At 36.9% G+C, this 18,063-nt stretch overlaps 1 protein-coding gene across 1 annotated transcript in view; it reads right to left on the reverse strand.

Moving 5' to 3' along the window:
• Window positions 1–18,063, reverse strand: part of LOC140157218 (serine/threonine-protein phosphatase 4 regulatory subunit 4-like) — a 185,339-nt gene that overhangs the window by 42,852 nt on the left and 124,424 nt on the right. Inside the window, exon 11 of the mRNA XM_072180372.1 lies at window positions 1,830–1,907. Coding sequence (XP_072036473.1) covers window positions 1,830–1,907 — 78 coding nt within the window. The remainder of the gene's footprint in view (window positions 1–1,829; window positions 1,908–18,063) is intronic.

An 18,063-nucleotide genomic window follows, 5' to 3' on the forward strand; every position in this document is an offset into this window, starting at 1 on the left:
AAAGGAATTTAAGTTTAGCCACATCCAATCATCAACATCAAATCGTCTTAATTTGCAATGTTATCAAACACTAGCTTGGGGCACCCTTGTTGCAACGTCCTTAATCAAGTGTCATTTTTTCCTCCAAAGTTGTCTCTCTGCGGACCATCACATAACAATTTTGTACGATACTCGAGGCCATTTCTCACTTTGTGCTTCAAACATGTAGCAGTACATAGTGCTTATGACATATTTTATACTTCGCATCTATGTTTTCAGGCCATGTCACACCTGCTAAAGACAAGCGATTCAAACAGATGTCTTGTCTGGCGCTTGCAAGGGGCTTTAAAAAAAAAAATTTAAATAAGGTTATATTACGGCGCCCTTTTGGTACTTGTTTTCCTCTCACCCTTTTCTTACTGTCTCTTAATATATCTCATTGTCTGACATTTTCTGCAGAGGTCCCCATCTTTCTATCTGCCTGTTTGTCTTGTCAGATATATGCTGTCTGTTTCTTACCCTTTCATTTTTCTCTCCCCAACCACCATCTTTTGACTTTTTCATTTGGCCTTTTCAATTGAATTTAGCCTGTTTGTCTCCATATATCTGTCTGTGTTTCGCCTAACCGTGGACTAAAATGGAAAACTTTTTTGGTGTATGATACGAAACAGAATTTTAGCCATCAACTGCTGACTGTATTTGTTATACACATGGTCCGCGGTTTTGAGCAAGTATCGCTCAAATGCATTTAGCAAGCATTTGAGGTCTATTGCAGCAGTTTGAGACTGAGGACTGTGCTCGGTTGCAGGTAAGTCCACAGTTTAGAGTGAAAAATCTTGTGTGTCCTCGTTTGTAGGCAAACACTGATGCACTTAGCACCAACCAATTTACCAATGTCCCACAATCACTTACATTGGGTTATGTCAGTTGATATCCATACACCCCCTATGGACAACATGACCTTAATCACCAACACAGGGGGTATAGATTTCAAATGGAGTCACCCATTCATAAAGGGGGTATGGATTTCAAACGGAATAGCCAATTGCATCCAGATTCTCATCAAATAATCTTCTCTTTAATATGGAGATCTTTCAGCAAATCACCTGAATGCTTACAAATGGCATAATACATCAATAAGATATTGTACGCAAAATTCCTCTCATGTTTTTCTCCGCATTATACTGTTATCTATTATCTCATTGAACTTGTTATTATTAGTATTAGTATTCTTACCACAAATGTGGGAGAGAATACAAAGACTAATTTGAACTAATAATGTTCAGGAGGACATCTTTCATTTCCTATTGGTAATTTTCACAAAGCCGTCTTTCAGATCTCAATATTAATGCACTTTATTAGCAAAATATACAGGATTTAGCTACCATATTGAAATTCAATGAGCTAGCTCTGGATAGAAACAAAGTAACACAGCATTCAGACTTGTAATATATTGTCAAGGTTAAGTAATTTCTTCACTCAAGTGAGTGTAATTTGTTCAGGGAAAAATGTAAAAAATCAAAAGTTTGTAAGAAAAAATAATATGGCTAAAATAAACTTCCAATCTCTGTTCATATTCAAAATATTTTGTCAGCAATGACAAAAATGATATTGAAAATTTGAAAAATGGTTAAATTGGCAATTTACTTGCAAATGAGTTCAAAGCCAAGGGTTTTCTTCATATAGTTTCTTATTTATTTGGTATAAGGCCAAGCATACACAATATTGAACAAGCCTAATAAATTGAAGGATTGCCCTTAGTCATCTACTCTCCACAAACCAAATGCTGCTTTGTAAGATCACAACATTTTTTCCCGCCTAAGCTTAAACTGTGCATATTCAATACCTACCGGAAAATTAAATGCCGAGTATCGTCTACACTCTGCGTATCTGTCTTCTTCTCTGTATAAACTTAAAACTGGTGGACTCTGTCAAAGATACAATTTATATAAACAGGTTATATTATTTTGGGTTGCATATCATACATATCTAGCTACATATGTGACACAATCATGTGAAGCAAGTCATTTTTGATGGTTCAATTAATATTGAAGATATAGCCCCCAAAGAAGTGCTCAAATACTTGAAGAGTTCAAGTACAAAATGCGATAACTCCAATGGCTGCCTTGTGTACTGGGCTATTCCATTTAAATCCACACTACCCCTGTGGAAGATTTTGAACATATCTTCCACAGGGGGAGTATGAATTTCAAATGGAATTAACACATTAGGCAGTTCTATTTGAATTTCATACACCCTCTGAGAAAGATTCAACCTGAATCTTCCACAGAGGGTTGATGAGTTTCAAATAGAGTCGGTAATGTGGTAATTACATTTCAAATTCTTACTCCCTCTCTGGAAGATATTTCCAAAATCTTCCACAGCGGTAGTGTGGATTTTAAGTGTAATAGCCCATTATGACTCACAACTTGCTTAGGGTAGGAAAACTTTGCTTGCTTTGGGTCCATTTTACGCTAATGAAAAATACTTGCTTGGGGTACTTTTTGCAAGTCCTTATACACACAGGTGATATATAACTTGAAAAACAAGTGGCCCGCTGGGGCAGTAAGTCCATGCAAACGTAAAATAACTCTATTAATATTAATAAAACATTCAACATATAGCACAAGGCAGCATTCAACCTGTATCACTCTTTGCACTTGAATTCTTCATTTCAACAAGGATATCATCTTATATCAGCAACTGTAATCCCAATTCAATTTTGATGGGATTTTCAGCGTAATGGTGAAGGGCAAATGATTTTGCTCAAACATCAACTTATTTTGCTTGATACTGTCAATGATAACTTTGCATATATTGCACAAGTCGCCTTATACAGTTGCATGTACATCACTCTACCATACCGAAAGAGAAACACATCGAGGGGGGGGGGGCAACTGACATTTAGGACATCTAAAAAGGCTAATTAAAACAGTCAATCTTATGATTTTCCCATAAGCATTGGATGGTGCAAATTTAACACAGTGACAGCTTGATTGTTGCGATGTTTTGAAACAGCAGTAGTACACAAGTGCGCATCATGTTGCCTTTTAAAGCGCCTTAAACATTGATTTAGTGTCCCATGTCCCCGTCAATGTAAATCCCGACAAATCTGTACAGGAATCACGATGGTAATATTTCCCCAGATTCTTTTGTGTGTGCTCTCTGCTTCGTTTCCATCAGTTCTAGACAACATTGCCCTAATATCACATCCATTTGCAAAGTAATATCTTCTTTTCATGGAACACTTGTATTGTGATGAAGGTATTATAATTGTATTGTATTTGCAATGGAACTACTAATGCAGTGTCTAATTCATGCTTGGTACTACCATCACTTTTGTGTATCAGACAAACAAGATTGCCCTAATATCACATCCATTTGCAAAGTAATATTCATCTTTTCCTAGAATGTTTGTCTTGTAATGCAGGTATTATTTGTTTGTATTGTACTTGCAACTACTAATGTAGTGTTTAATTCACACCTGGCATCATCCTTGTATCAGACAGACAATACTGTACACTATAATAGTATTTTACTATCAGCAAGTCAGTGACATTAATGGGTATATCACTGGGTGCAGCTTCAAATCACAAAAGCGGTCACTCAAAAATGCTGGCATACATACGCCACATGCCGGAGTCACCGACTCGCAAATTTAAAAATACTGTAAAAGATGTTTTGTTTTTGCAGATTTAAGTAAGAAATTTTGTTTAATCTCCTTGTTATTATGTTGTGTACATATTTTTAAAAAGACACTTGCATGTTGATAATAACGGAATGGTCAAATTGTTTGCATATTTCTGCTTCAAAACAGCATGTGGATACATCCAAATTTAGAACATGTAGTTGTGAAGTCATTTACACCTCAGCTTACCAATTAGTAGCCTTGTTTCATTCAAGAAGTGGGGTAAGTAATTAGGTAAAAAAGGATTCAACCCGAGAAGTACGTAGGTGCCCTCCTAATTAGGATCCATTTCCTAATTAACATCCCTGTGGACATTTCTTACGTACCCTTTGTTAGAGTTCACCACTCTGTTTACACATCCACATTGCACCAAACACAATGGCTTCATATTAAAGCACTACCAAATTTTAAAATCTTAAAAGATTTCAGGTCATTTTAATGTCCTCAGAACTGTTGAACCAATAGTAAACTTGTTTCAAGTCATATGAATGATTTATTATTGTGCAACAGATACGTGGCAATTCAGCGTTCTCTGAACAAACAGTGCATTGTAAAGGAAGCATCTGTTATGGTCAGAAATTACACAAGTTGGCGTAACGGACAATTAAGGACGTGCAAATTGACACTTAACAGCCATCATTTAAACACAAGACACCTGTCCCAAAATGAAGCAATGGATGAGGAGATAGGCATCATTAAATAGGCTGCCTTTTGTTCATTTATATGTAGATTTTATCAAGACTTTCTTGTAATACAGGCAATTGACTTGATACTGGAGTGCATTGGGCTATTCCATTTAAAATCCACACTACCCATGTGGAAGGTTTGGGAAATATCTGCCACAGGGGGAGTATGAATTTCAAACGGAATGATGAACACAATTAGGCAGTTCCGTTAAAATTTCATACACCCTCTGAGAAAGATTCAACCTGAATCTTCCCCTGAGGGAGAGTGAGTTTCAAATGTGGAGCTGCTAATGTGTTAATTCCATTTAAAATTCATACTCCCTATGTGGAAGATATTTCCAAAATCTTCCACAGGGAGAGTGTGGATTTTAAATGGAATGTCTATCCCATTCCAGTCATACACTCTAAGAAGCATATGAAATAGTCAAGAATCCAGATCTCTTCTTCTTGGTTGGGTTGAGGCGTTATATAAATGCAATAGAGATGCCACTCAGTTTTAGTAAAAAAACCCGAAACAGGTGAGAAAAACAAGTATGGGGAAGCAGGCTAAAAAGGCCTATAACAGGCTGAAAATAAATTTAAAAAAAAGAGGAATTTGGACTCACAAAAAACCTGAATTCAGGCTAAAACCTGCAAATTGGCATCACTGAATATGGATATCATGCCAAATGTATTGACCTGGTGGTCAAGTGTTACTATGTTACTAAAATTTACAAAATATTGACTGCTAGAAATATATCTAGTTACATTTCTGGGGTGTTTCATCCTTCAAAGGGTGGGATGATGATTTATTACGATTATACAGCACATATGGACAGTGGTCAATATAGGTAATATACAGACAATGTATTACCTTAGCTGATCAATAGACACCGATTCTATTTGCAAATTAAGAGGAGTGACTGGGAATCAATCCCTGGAGCTAACACTGGTTACAAAGCCAGCCTCCTAACCACTCACACTAGACCAGTGAGGGATGAGCTGCCGTGTTAGAGATTTATTCACAAATTGTGTTTACAGATTAAGTTGATGAAGAAAACCACCATTTCATCTTGAGGAACATTTGAAAATCAAATCACTAGCAGTTGTGACAACAGTTCATGCTCCAGTATAAATGACCATACAGGGATGTGCCGCAAACATGGGTCCCATTTTCGGTCTTTTGGTATATCAATGACCCCTTTCTCTATATTTTTTTGGTTTGTTGATGGGTCATTTTTTTCTGAAAACTGCTCAATGTTGTGGGAAAGTTGTAAAAACACTGATAATTTGTGTTAAATTGACCAAAAATGTTGACTTTCGGTATATGAATGGGTCCAAATTTCTTGAAAATTTGGTTAAATGATGGGGTCCACTTTCAGATTCTTAGCATCTCCTTCCTACCCAAACCAAACTTGAGTTCATGCTACTAATTGCTGGCTTTCAAAAGTCGCAATTGTCATAACATTGTGCTCCAGTTTCCAAGCTCTTATTCACCATTCATCCCTTAATATTAAAAATCCAAGTACAGACATTAACATTGCTCTCAGCCCTCGAATTAAGGATCTGAAGGGGCACAGCAACTTTTTTAGTGCAAGTTGATAAATTGCCTTGGATTTTCACTGAAAAGGCAAGGCAGCACGGCAGTTTGTAATATTTCAAGAGGGCATCATGGCAACTGTTGAAAATTTGAGAAGGGCACCAAGCCAATTTCTCAAAAGTGAAGAAAACACACACAAACATAGATAGATGATTTTATAATGAAGGGGCAGGGTTGGGGCACCGACGGCAACTTCACTAGAGGGCACGGCAAGTGACTGCCTTGGGTAAAGGACATATTTTGAGGGCATTACGGCAGTGGGGATGGACACCCACGGCAAAATGCCATGGGTGCCGTGGTGGTGATTGGACTGTGCGGAGGTGATTGGACTCTGATTGGATTCCGGGCTCCTGCATAAGATGCATCAACATCTCAGTATGTGTGCATTATTTTACACAATTTCACTACCAACAAGTGATAATATGCGTTTAACTAATGATGTTTACTATGCATGAACTTGGGATGTTAAAAAAAGCTGAAAAACAGCATGAAATTGGGGTAAAATAGCTCAAATTGGCTGAAAATAAAAGAAACTGAGTACATTTGAGCAACAAAAAAAAGCTGAAATCTGCTAAAAATCTGAAAAGTTTCACATCTGCAATGGTAAAATGCTTAATAAATTGTAGAAAATATTAAACAGATCAAAATAAATAAACCACACATCAGAGACCACACTCTTGTGGGAAAACAAAAATGGTGGAAAAGTTTAAATTAAAAAAAAACCTTCCTCCTTCCAACTAATCGGTTCATCAAAATAACAAGGCAATGAGTGGGCTGCACATCTCTGCATACATAAATCTACACTGCAAAATGGCAGCTATCTTAGCTACATGTTAATTCCCCTCGCACAACAGATACAATACCAAATTGCCTCCTTTTGTAAGCATACTCAAGTCTTTCACTAAAATGTAAAGCCTCACATCAAGTTTAATTGCACAGTGATTCTTTTTGATCACAATCTCACTTTTCTTGTACTAATAGATGTATCTTAAAAGTACTGGTTTCCATGGCAATAGATGAGAGATAGAGAGAGGAAGTGTGATATTGGTAGAGTTTATTGACGATGTAGTTACAGCATCTTCTTGGTAGTAATCATGGACACTGACAGGTGACACATGGCTTGATTTTTGAGTTTGGAGAAAAAGGACAAATAAGGGCAACTCACTTTGGATAAAAAACAAATTATATAGACAATGGTAATTGGAAAAATTTAAGATGAGTTAAAGCATACTGTAATGTGACATAATCAGATCTACTCATATACGATAGTTTGAAATTTAATAAATGGTGTTATTACCATTCCAACTTAAACAGTACCTATGCTTACTGATGCTGAAAGCCCCACATCAATGGCATATACTTCGTTGCAAAGTTATGAACTTTTTATGTGTTTATTTTCTTATGTTCTGATAATATTTTTGCCTTTATCTCAATTATGTTACTGCCAACTTTGGTGTGATTGAATCAGATAAGATAACATATCACATAATTGTATATTTAAGGTTATTAATTATTTTAAACTGTTGTGATTTGGTAGTTCACAGCATCTTAGGACTGGTAGTGAGCTTTGGCAAAAACTGCATTGCTCAATTCATAGCGAGCGTGTAGAAGAATTAAAATATCACAGATGGACTTTTATAGGTGCTGTGGTTCTTGAGTTACGTTGTAAAGAGGGCTGAAACAACAACACTTTTGTAAAACATACATAACTCATTAACAACAATAAATTAAGCAAGTTTGCAAAGTATACGATTTGTAGAATGAACATCAAGGTGTTAATTTTCAATAATATATTGATCTAGGTAATGGAAATCGATTTTTAGGTTGCTTCGACCAACAACACCTCGTCTACCCTTAATATTCATGAACTAACAGTTGCTTCACACTACATATACTTTTAACACCCTGAGACGCTTTGTCCAAATATGTTAATTCTTAAACACTTGAGAAAGTTCCTGCAATCTTATTGGTTCTTATCCGTGTTATATGACAAGATATAACATGGTTCAATGTGTGAGCATCAACACATACAAGCTATTTGAACCAATCGGAGGCACACAGCAACAACGGGACTGATCAATTCTAAGCCCTATGTAATTTGTAGTATTTAATTTTGATTAAAATTGGGTATACTTCTAAATGATTAATATTTTTATTTGAATTGAAGTGTTTAAGAATGTCAATAAAGGTATTGTTTTTAGCCAGACATGCACCGAGACAGACGGAGGATGGTGGTGGAGCGGTCTGTCATGCAGTGCCCCTACGACCCAGGAGAGTTATGGGAGCAGTAAGCATCTATTGTTTCATATAACATGGGGGATGTTATTATATGTTTGGCATAAAAAAAACTGGGCTTCGCCTTTATTCTTGAATTTTAAAATAGGACATTTTCAATGTAGCCTCCCTGCTATTATTTCATTCTCATTCTGAGCTTCACATTTTCCTCTACATCCTCATACAATCTCAGTAAAGAGATAAGGAGATAAAGACAAGCTTTGCAAAATATTTGATTAAAATCTTCCCGATTAATCTTCCAGTAAAATTTGCTCTCTGAAAACGTCCGAGTTGCTTCTCACTTGTGCCTCATCCCGAGTTTGTTCTCAGGTTCGGAGCGATAGATTTGTTACCAATAAAGTAACACAATTTTTTTGACTGGTCAAAAATCAGTTGCTCATCGCTCAGCGACCGGGTGTAAACGTATTTGATGAGTAATGTTACTATTGGAATGATCATCAGTACACTATAACAAGTACAGACCTGCTGTGAGGTGGTGTAATTATAATTTACAAAGACAAAACTTGTAATTTATCTTTAAAATCAAACCTGAAATACTATCTTTGGCAGTTACTTTTGTTTGACTTCATTTCAAAGTTTCACCTGACTTCATCACCAGACTATCAACCAGCATGTTCTCATTCAGAGGCAGAGTTCAATAACTTGCATTAACCAACAATTAGCTCAGAAGTTGACTTCATATTATGGAGTATGAGTTTTTGCATCTATTATGTTCAAAGGTCATTCTATGACTGTACAACCATACTGGGATTTATGAACTTTGTACAAAGAGATGAGCATGTTTGCGATCCTAGTGTGCTAGACTATCAACATTTGTAGTACAATTACACAATTGTTATCTTTAGTTGTTGAACTTCATTTCGAAATACAGATAGAAGTAACATTCGACTCCTTTTGTTTTGTTTTGTTCTCAGCAACATTGGTATGCTCATATCTCAAGAACAATAAGATAAATTTTGCTGGAAGATACAGCATTGTACAGCCCACAAAAAAATCAAATTAATTGCAGTGAAAAATTAAAATTGATTTTAATCGACAACTAACTCTTTTCCATATCATGGCATCGCATTATTATTTATTATCGTTGCAGCTGGCAACTTCTACATTGCGTCATCTCTATGTTATTTTAACACTGCAGCGTACGAGGTGTAACCCCTTGACATGCAATATGATTCAACTTATATCGCACAAGGGAAACATTATTGCGGTTCCAACCCCAAAAGGTAAAGATTACTGCCACTGATGTTATTGTTTGAACTGAAGTTGCTTCGGCAAGTGGTATCTATTTAATACAAGTAAAAAGAAAAGTGGCATGCGAGTGTTGGTATGCCCGCTGGAGTGGTATTTCGAGTAGGAAAGAGGCTGACAATTTACTGTTGAGTTACGGAAATATTGAAACCAACCCGCTTTTCTTATTTCTTCCAAACCAATGACACATGTGAGTGTGTAATAATATCATTGAGTCAACAATGATCATGGATATTTCTTACTTTGGAACGTAAACGATGCCCTTTTTTTTAAATTGACTCTCGTTGAGAAGCCAGAACTGACTATGTTCTTTTATCAATATGATATTACCATTGTTTTTCCTCCATAAAATTGTGCTAAATTGTAACTCTTCATTTATCATTGAATATTAATGTTCTGCAAAAACGATAATCCCTCTGACGTCAATTAGTGTATTATCTATCTGGAGTGTTCTAGCTAGTTGTGGTTTCCAAATAATAGTACCCAACGACCAACATAAACCATTTTGTGCAATTACAAAAAGTTGAAGATCTATAATAGCTGCCTGGTCTGTAAATTGGGCTATTCCAGTTGAAATCCATAACCCCTATGGAAGACATGACCTTAATCTTCCACACATGGCACAGTGTCAACACCCTGTATTATAAATATTTTTCCATACTCCGTTGGTGAGCGACAGGCGATTGGGTATTTCACCGAGGCGATTGGTATTTCACGAACGCAAGAAAAGGAGTCCTATCTGATTGGCTAGAAATCGATCGCTAGATCGCTCAGTGGTAAAGTACAAACTCAAAATGTATTCAATTCTATTTAAATCAATATTCTATTATTGACACAGATAAAGAAAGTTTACATATGCATTGTGTTATAGACTTGTGCTTTAATATTCTATACAAGCACCTGGATCTTAGCTGAATGGGCTAAATGTGTTCCTTTATATAATTGTAATTCTCAAACAGTTAAATGATGAACGATTTAAAAATTGTTACGGATAAAAATGCAGTAAAATATATCCACAGCAAACAGCAATCGCCGCTAATTAGTGTATTGCATTTCAAGTTAGTGTATTGGAAGCAAAACCTGTGTTTTACCTGACAACAAATCAAATTTTCTTGTAATAGCAACATCATATGGAGTACTGAGCATGCATAAATCGTAATAATGTGTAGAATAGAAACTCTGTGGTATCTCATATGATAGTCATATTGTGTAAATGGTATGCTTAGCCTGAGTCGCTCGGCCTATCTCGAACAAAATCGCCATGCGTAGCTTTTGAAAAACGAGAGGATTCGCCGTACTATCACAGCAATTTTTGACACAAAGATATAGGGATGATGACACTGTGCATGGGGGTGTAGATTTCAAATGGAGGCACCTATTCAGGTAACCTCATTTAAAATTCACACTCCCTGTGTGGAAGATTAAGGTCATTAAGGGATTGGATATCTACGTTTGCACAATATTTTTTGTGGAACATGAGTGCACATCAGACATAGAATTACATTCTGAATATGAGGAATGGCCTTCTAATATCAAACGATTTTGTAATTTTCGATTTTATTCTTTCCTTCTTTCCCTTCCCGTTGCCAAAAAGCCCTCAGGGGGTTAGGGTTAGGTTACCACTATCGAAACTCAGTATAGGGTTCCTTAACCCTAACCCACCTGTATACTACAAAATACTACTTGATATATGCGCTGTTCGTGCATGCATCCCACGTGGTGTGATGACGCAATCGCCCTAACCGATATATAGGCACGGTTTCGCTGGCCAGCGAAGCCCAAGACCCATGGCAAAGTGTCGCAGACCGAGTGCTTGGCATGCGAGGGGTCTCGGGTTCGAATCCCACCCAGAGCAAACAACTTTTTTCTTTCTTTTCTCTCTTTATTCTTTCCTTCTTTCCCTTCCCGTCGTCAAAAAGCCCCTAGGCGGTTAGGGTTAGGTTACCACTATCGAAACTCAGTATAGGGTTCCTTAACCCTAACCCACCTGTATACTACAAAATACTACTTGATATATGCGCTGTTAGTGCATGCATCCCACGTGGTGTGATGACGCTTAATCGCCCTAACCGATATATAGGCGCGGTTTAGCTGGCCAGTGAAGCCCAAGACCCATGGCAAAGTGTCGCAGACCAAGTGCTTGGCATGCGAGGGGTCTCGGGTTCGAATCCCACCCAGAGCAAACAACTTTTTTCTTTCTTTTCTCTCTTTATTCTTTCCCTTCCCGTCGCCAAAATGCCCTCAGGGGGCTAGGGTTAAGGGATTGGATATCAACGTTTGGACATTATTTTTTGTGGAACATGAGAGCACATCAGACATAGAATTACATTCTGAATATGAGGGATGGCCTTCTGATATCAAACAATTTTGTAATTTTGAAATAAAATTTATAAATCTACTGGTATGTACTTAAAGTGTATGTAGCTGGGAGGAAAAGACGACGATCATTTGAAAATTTTGACCTTTCATATTGAAGATACACAATTTTTTACCCCCAAAAGACCTTAATTTTTTTGGTCTTTTTGGGAAAAAAATGTTCAAGTAAGAGTAAGTATTGAAAGTATATTCTTCTGCAGTTACCATTCCACATTCGACATTTTTTAACTACCTTAAACTGACAACCTTTCTTTTCCAATCTGCTTCACAAATGACAGGAATACTGAGTGTGTTTATGCAATCAATCCTTTAGTATGACTATGCGTAGCTTGTATATCCCACTTAATGTGTGCTGATATTCTAATCAGATATGACATAACACCGTCTTTCTGGACTAACTTTATATTGTCCCATAGAGTTCTGATAATTTTGTTATTTCTTTGTCAGTGCATATATCCAAAAATGATTTAAATAAAACATTTGATTTATTAACATTATCTTCAAATTCAGTACTACTAAATCCTTTTCCAATGACCACCAATGCTTACACTTTTCAGAAAATGATATCGTTTATGACTGTCATATTAGACTTTGCCCAGTGTATAAGCTGTTAGGTTTACTCAATAACTGAGGGTCATCAGTTCGTTTCTATGAAACAAGATTGATTAAAGTGATGGTTCAGTGTTTCAAGTGTCAGAATCATAACAGAGAAAGGAAGTTGAACGCTTTCATGCTTGGTGTTGAGGCCCTCTGTTGACAATGGTTGCTCACAAAGAAAAAGAAAAGCCTGGACTCATTGATCAAAACCTCACTTATTTCCTTAATTTTTGCTGCCTTTGCTTTCTGCATTTTTGAATTTTTTGGTTTTCTTTTCTCTTGCGCCTTGAATCCCTAGGCAAAGGCGCATATAAATACTTGTTATTATGTTATGTTATGAAATCTTGCCACATCCGCCCTATTCTCCTGATCTCGCTCAATGTCATGTTCCCACAGATGAAAACTCCACTGTGGGGTAGGCGATTTGATGACACTTATGAAGTCATTCAAGAGGTGGAACAGTGGTTTTCAACGTGATCTGAGGACTTCTACAAAGGCCGCATGCACAGTGTCAAGAAACAGTGGAAACAATTTTTGACTCGGGACGGATACTATATGTATAGAAATCTAAGGACTCTGAGATTTTCTCAATTTGAGGATCTCTACAATGGCGGTCTGTGGACAGTCAATAAATAGTGGGAGAAATGTGTGACTTTGCACAGTGACTACGTAAATATCAAAATGAAGTTTCTGGTTCTATCACTTTGGGGTGATTTAAAAAACTTTTTGATACCCCTCGTAATCTTTGGTACCATTAACATGTGTATAAAGACTGCAAGATTGTCGAATCTTCATTTGGCTGAACTATAGTTTTCAGCAGGTTCTTTAGTGGTCTGGCGCTGTTTATGACGTAAACACAGGGTAAAGTAGGGTTCTGATTAGCTAATTGATTCACTTCATCATCACATCAGCACCTCATTCACTGGTCAAGCTGCGAAGCATCGCGCGAACTAGTTCTTTTTATGTAATAATCAGAAAGAGCAGACGACCAGACGGACACCGCTGAAGGATTTGATGAATACTATAATGAAGCTTATATTATGATCAGCTCTTAATAGGCGGGAATTATTCGGTTTTTGTTACTGCGCGAGTAAATTAAGTTCCAACTTACGCACACATAAATTCACAAGAGCATGTGTCATTCACGCAAAACGCAGTTCGCGTAGGTGCTGCGCCTAGCTGTGTGCACGCCATTCTGTATCAATCCACGATGTTATGAGTCCTGCCTATTACGAGCTGATCAGAGTATATGTACAGGTATTTTGTATTCTAGACAGTCTACGATTGCATTTAGTGTTATAACAAATTGGCTGTAAAGTAATCCTCCTATAAATATACATACTAGCAATGACAGTGTCAGTGTGTTTAATTACTTCTACTTAGAGTATCAATGCATCACTCCATTGGGATTTATTGAGTGATTCACTGAACCAGGCTCATATGGCATTGACCAAAAACACAATGGTACTATATCAAAGCCAACTTTGACACTACTTTTTTTTTTTTCACCGTATCTGGATACAGTGATGAAAGCTATTGCAGTTGAAATCTATACATCCCCTATGGAAGGCATGACCTTAATCTCCCACACAGGGAGAGTAGATTTCAAATTCACAGAAGTGTCAAGAACATGAGGGGCCATTCAGTTAGGAATTCTTATGGAGACCGGTCACCATTTGGCAATACCAGTTGAAATCCATACACCCTCTATGGAAGACACAACCTTAATCTCCCACACAAGCGGAGTAGATTTCAAATTGAGTTTTCATTTCCATTCAGGTAACCCTATTTGGAATTCACACCCCCTGTGTGGAAGATTAATGTCATGTCTTCTATAGGGAGAGTATTGGGATTTCAACTGGAATAGCTCATTTCAGTACACACAAACAAGAAATATGTCCTCTTATAAACTTGGTCATGAAAAAAAATGTAATACCAGGTTGGCAAATTCATCAACTTGATCAAGAGAAAAAAACCCGGAAAAACCACTAATGCTCTGGTTCATGGTATGGTCCCCCGCTTCCTTCAAGGATATTGGCAGTTTTTCTTGAAATCACATATCGACTGCTCAGTGTCAGAAGTGGGTAAGTGCAATAGCTGCCATGTGTAGCTTCCACAGGGGGTGTGTGCATTTCAACTGGAATAGCTCATTGAGACACCTTAAACTTTTTTTTTAATACATACAACATTCAATTGTAATCGGTCATCAAGAGTGCTTTCTTCACCTGCCCACTGGCAGTACAGAACAAACAGATAAGCTTATCACACCATGACACTACAGATCACTGCAGAGTATATCTGATGAAAATGTCCCGTCTTTACGGATGGCCACGCAATGTTGAGGTAGGTGACATATAATCTCTTGATGCTTGAAAGTACTAATCTTTCTTTGGGAAGTGTAAGCTGATGCATCTACATGAATTAATGATTTTGTATTTTAACTTCTGTCTTTTTCTGGAAATAGATGCTTGGTCATTCACACAGGTGACATTAGACATATATCTACATTTAGCATACTGTGGAATGTAGCAATTATTTACAAATGATAGGATCAGCACATTACAGGGTTCAGTACATGGTAGAGCCTGGTTTGTGACACTCTGTCGTAAACTTTTGACAGTCTTATGTCATTTTAATACATACATCACATGATAAGTCCATTGCGTAGGACATACGACAGTCGTAGGTTGACTTGACTGTCGTAAGTTTACGACTGAGTTTCACGAACCGGGCTCAGGAGAACAAGCTTCCACTGCAATGCACAACAACTTTTAGTGCAAATATTTTGGATCTTCTACTTAGCTGCAGTATTTAATAGCTGCCACACCTCAACTGACACAAGGTTTTAATCTTAAAGCTTTGATTTGGTGAAGGAGCAGTAGGATATAATCTACCCTTCCTTGTTTGGTTGACAGACTAAAATCATGAGATGTTCATAATCCCTGATCACAATGCTTGATAATGGGTTCATGGTTGTAACATCACGACTGATCTCACACCCACCAACATCCGAATAGACATCAACTGGTAATTTCCTAATTCTTATCAAGATTGTATAACTTAAAATGACATGACAGCAAGTTCAAAATCCATCACAATATTGTTAGATTCCTTTGAAAGATATGTGACTGTCGGAGACATACTACTGGCTTGTACAGATGTGCATCAAACAAAGAACATCAACTCAGCGGCCAGAACATCTAGACACTACCAATTTGCGACTTTACACTCATTCCATGGGTGTCAGGTCACATATGCAAGTCCACATCAGCCATGGTTTGGAAAGAAGGGAGAGGAATGAATGATGACAATTATATAAAGGAAGAAAAAAGGAAAAGGAATGGGTAGAAGAGAAAGAAGGAGCTGTTGAAAATAAAGGAGGAGAGCAAGAAGGAGGAATGAGAATAAGAGGGATGAAGAAGGAAAGGAATAAAGCTACAAAAAGAAAAGCATGAAGATGAGGAAGAAGAGAAATTAGGAAAGAAATGGTCTAGAAGAAAACAATGTGCATATTGTGCTGTGAGAAAAAATGATGGAAGAAAAAAAAATCAGTTCCATTGGAAATGATCATATGTTTGATTATGTGGTGGGGATGCACACAAAAACACACCGCAAGCCACGCTTTATTTGATTAAGTCGGATCACTTTCAAAATCACTGCCCTCAAAAAGTAACCACACAGTATCTGTGAACAAATCAAAAAGCATATAATGCTTGCTGTGCTACAAAGGCAATGAAAGAAAAGAAACCTGTTCTATGGCCCAACAGACCCAGCCGTTTTCAGCTGTCAAAACTGGAAGGATCTGAGTTTGACAGAAATTGTTGCATGCATGTTAAATCAAGCAAAACGTGGGAAAAAATGAAATTTTAAATATATATTTCCAGATTTTAGTGATTTGCTAAAAAAAACCACACTACCGACCGACCCTACTTGAAAGGTCTGACCGACCATAGAACAGGGTGCTTTTTTTGTTGCCTTACAGCCCCAAAGTAAAAGAAAGCATCATTAAGTAATTAACAAGCACATATTGTGTGATTACTTCGGAAAGCATAACTGTTTATCAACTGCACACAAACACACACACAAATAAGCCACACTGTGTTAATAATATCACCTTTTGTTGAAATGCATCAGCCACCTGTCTCTCCTGTTATCATGCAAATGGCAAGACAAAGAAAACAACACAACAAAAATAAAACTTGCCATTAGGCGATTCCATGAGTGTGTTGACTGGTTTTGCATGCAATATGTGCTGTTGTGTTTTACATTAAAGGAAATTTTACCTCCGACTCCTGATTCCAGAAAAATACAGCGCTAATTATTTTTGATTAAAAAAATTATCTTTTTCAGCCAAATGAAACGTAGCTAAATCTTAATCCATTAGTTAGTTCTAACTGCAATAAAAGTCAAATTTTATAGTTCACAAAATTTGAGGGGAAATGGGTACAAAACATGCAATTTTGCATGATTTGATTTAGTTACAAAATTCAAAGATTTGGCACAAGCTTATAAGAATTCAAAATTGGGGAGTATTATAGCTACGAGTTTGCTCATACTTTGTTATATTCTTAATTAGTCTTAGTGCATGTTTTTGGACCTTATTTCCACAAATTTGACTTTTATTGCCAGTTAGACATAACTAAAGGATTAGGAATATCTGTGCTTCATTTGGAAAAACAGGATAATATCTTTTTAATTCTAAAAAATAAGTGCTGTATTTTTTTGGAAGCGGGAGTAGTTGCTTCCAAAGTGAAACATTAGTGGTTTTTTTTTATATTATAAAAGAAATACACAGAATATCATGTATTTTTGAAACAAAATTGTACTGGTATCCTTAAGGTTAGCCTTTTTGCTCATGGAAGTCAAAAAGATGTTAAAAACAGATCAACAACAATATTGTTTTTTGAGTGTTTTTTAAAACAACCAGACTATTTAAAGACTAATTTCAAAGTATAATTTACAATTCTCCAGTCACACAATAATAAGGCATGAAAGGTTACAGGCTTGAATATTTTAATATTGAAGCCTGCAAAGTCTACATTTTACATCTTAAAAGATGTAAAATGTAGACTTTGCTCAGTAAACAAAATCTCCCAATAAAATTCCATATCACTAATTTGCGTTTCTGTCCATGCTTAAAAAATTGGAACTTAATTTGCTCGACACTTTTCATCCCAAATTACATGGAATTTATACTAATGCAAGATCAAGCAGACACATAAGGTGTCTTGTTTTATACTTCAAATGTCAGACACATTGTTGCTGTACTACTTGTAGATTACAAGAATATGGGTTGTGATGATGTAAGCTAAGATGGACATAACAGTGTTCAGTTCCCCCGAATGGAGTCTGATTGGGAGTGTAAACAAGCGGAATGACTGATTTCCCTGTTTTCCCCTGAATGACCAACAAAAGTGGGTGCCCCCCTTTGCGCACGACACTGGGACATAATTTTGGCAACATTTTCTTCTGAGATATGAGTGTGTGTTTGGGGTTGGGGGATGGGGTGGGGAGGAATATAAGACCAGCATGGCCACCATGCCCAATACCATTTTACGAATTGCCCTGAGCATTTTCAACTCTCAATGGACAACAAATAGTCAAGTGCTTAAATC

This window comes from Amphiura filiformis, chromosome 1, assembly GCF_039555335.1.
Source record: "Amphiura filiformis chromosome 1, Afil_fr2py, whole genome shotgun sequence".
NCBI lineage: Eukaryota > Metazoa > Echinodermata > Ophiuroidea > Amphilepidida > Amphiuridae > Amphiura > Amphiura filiformis.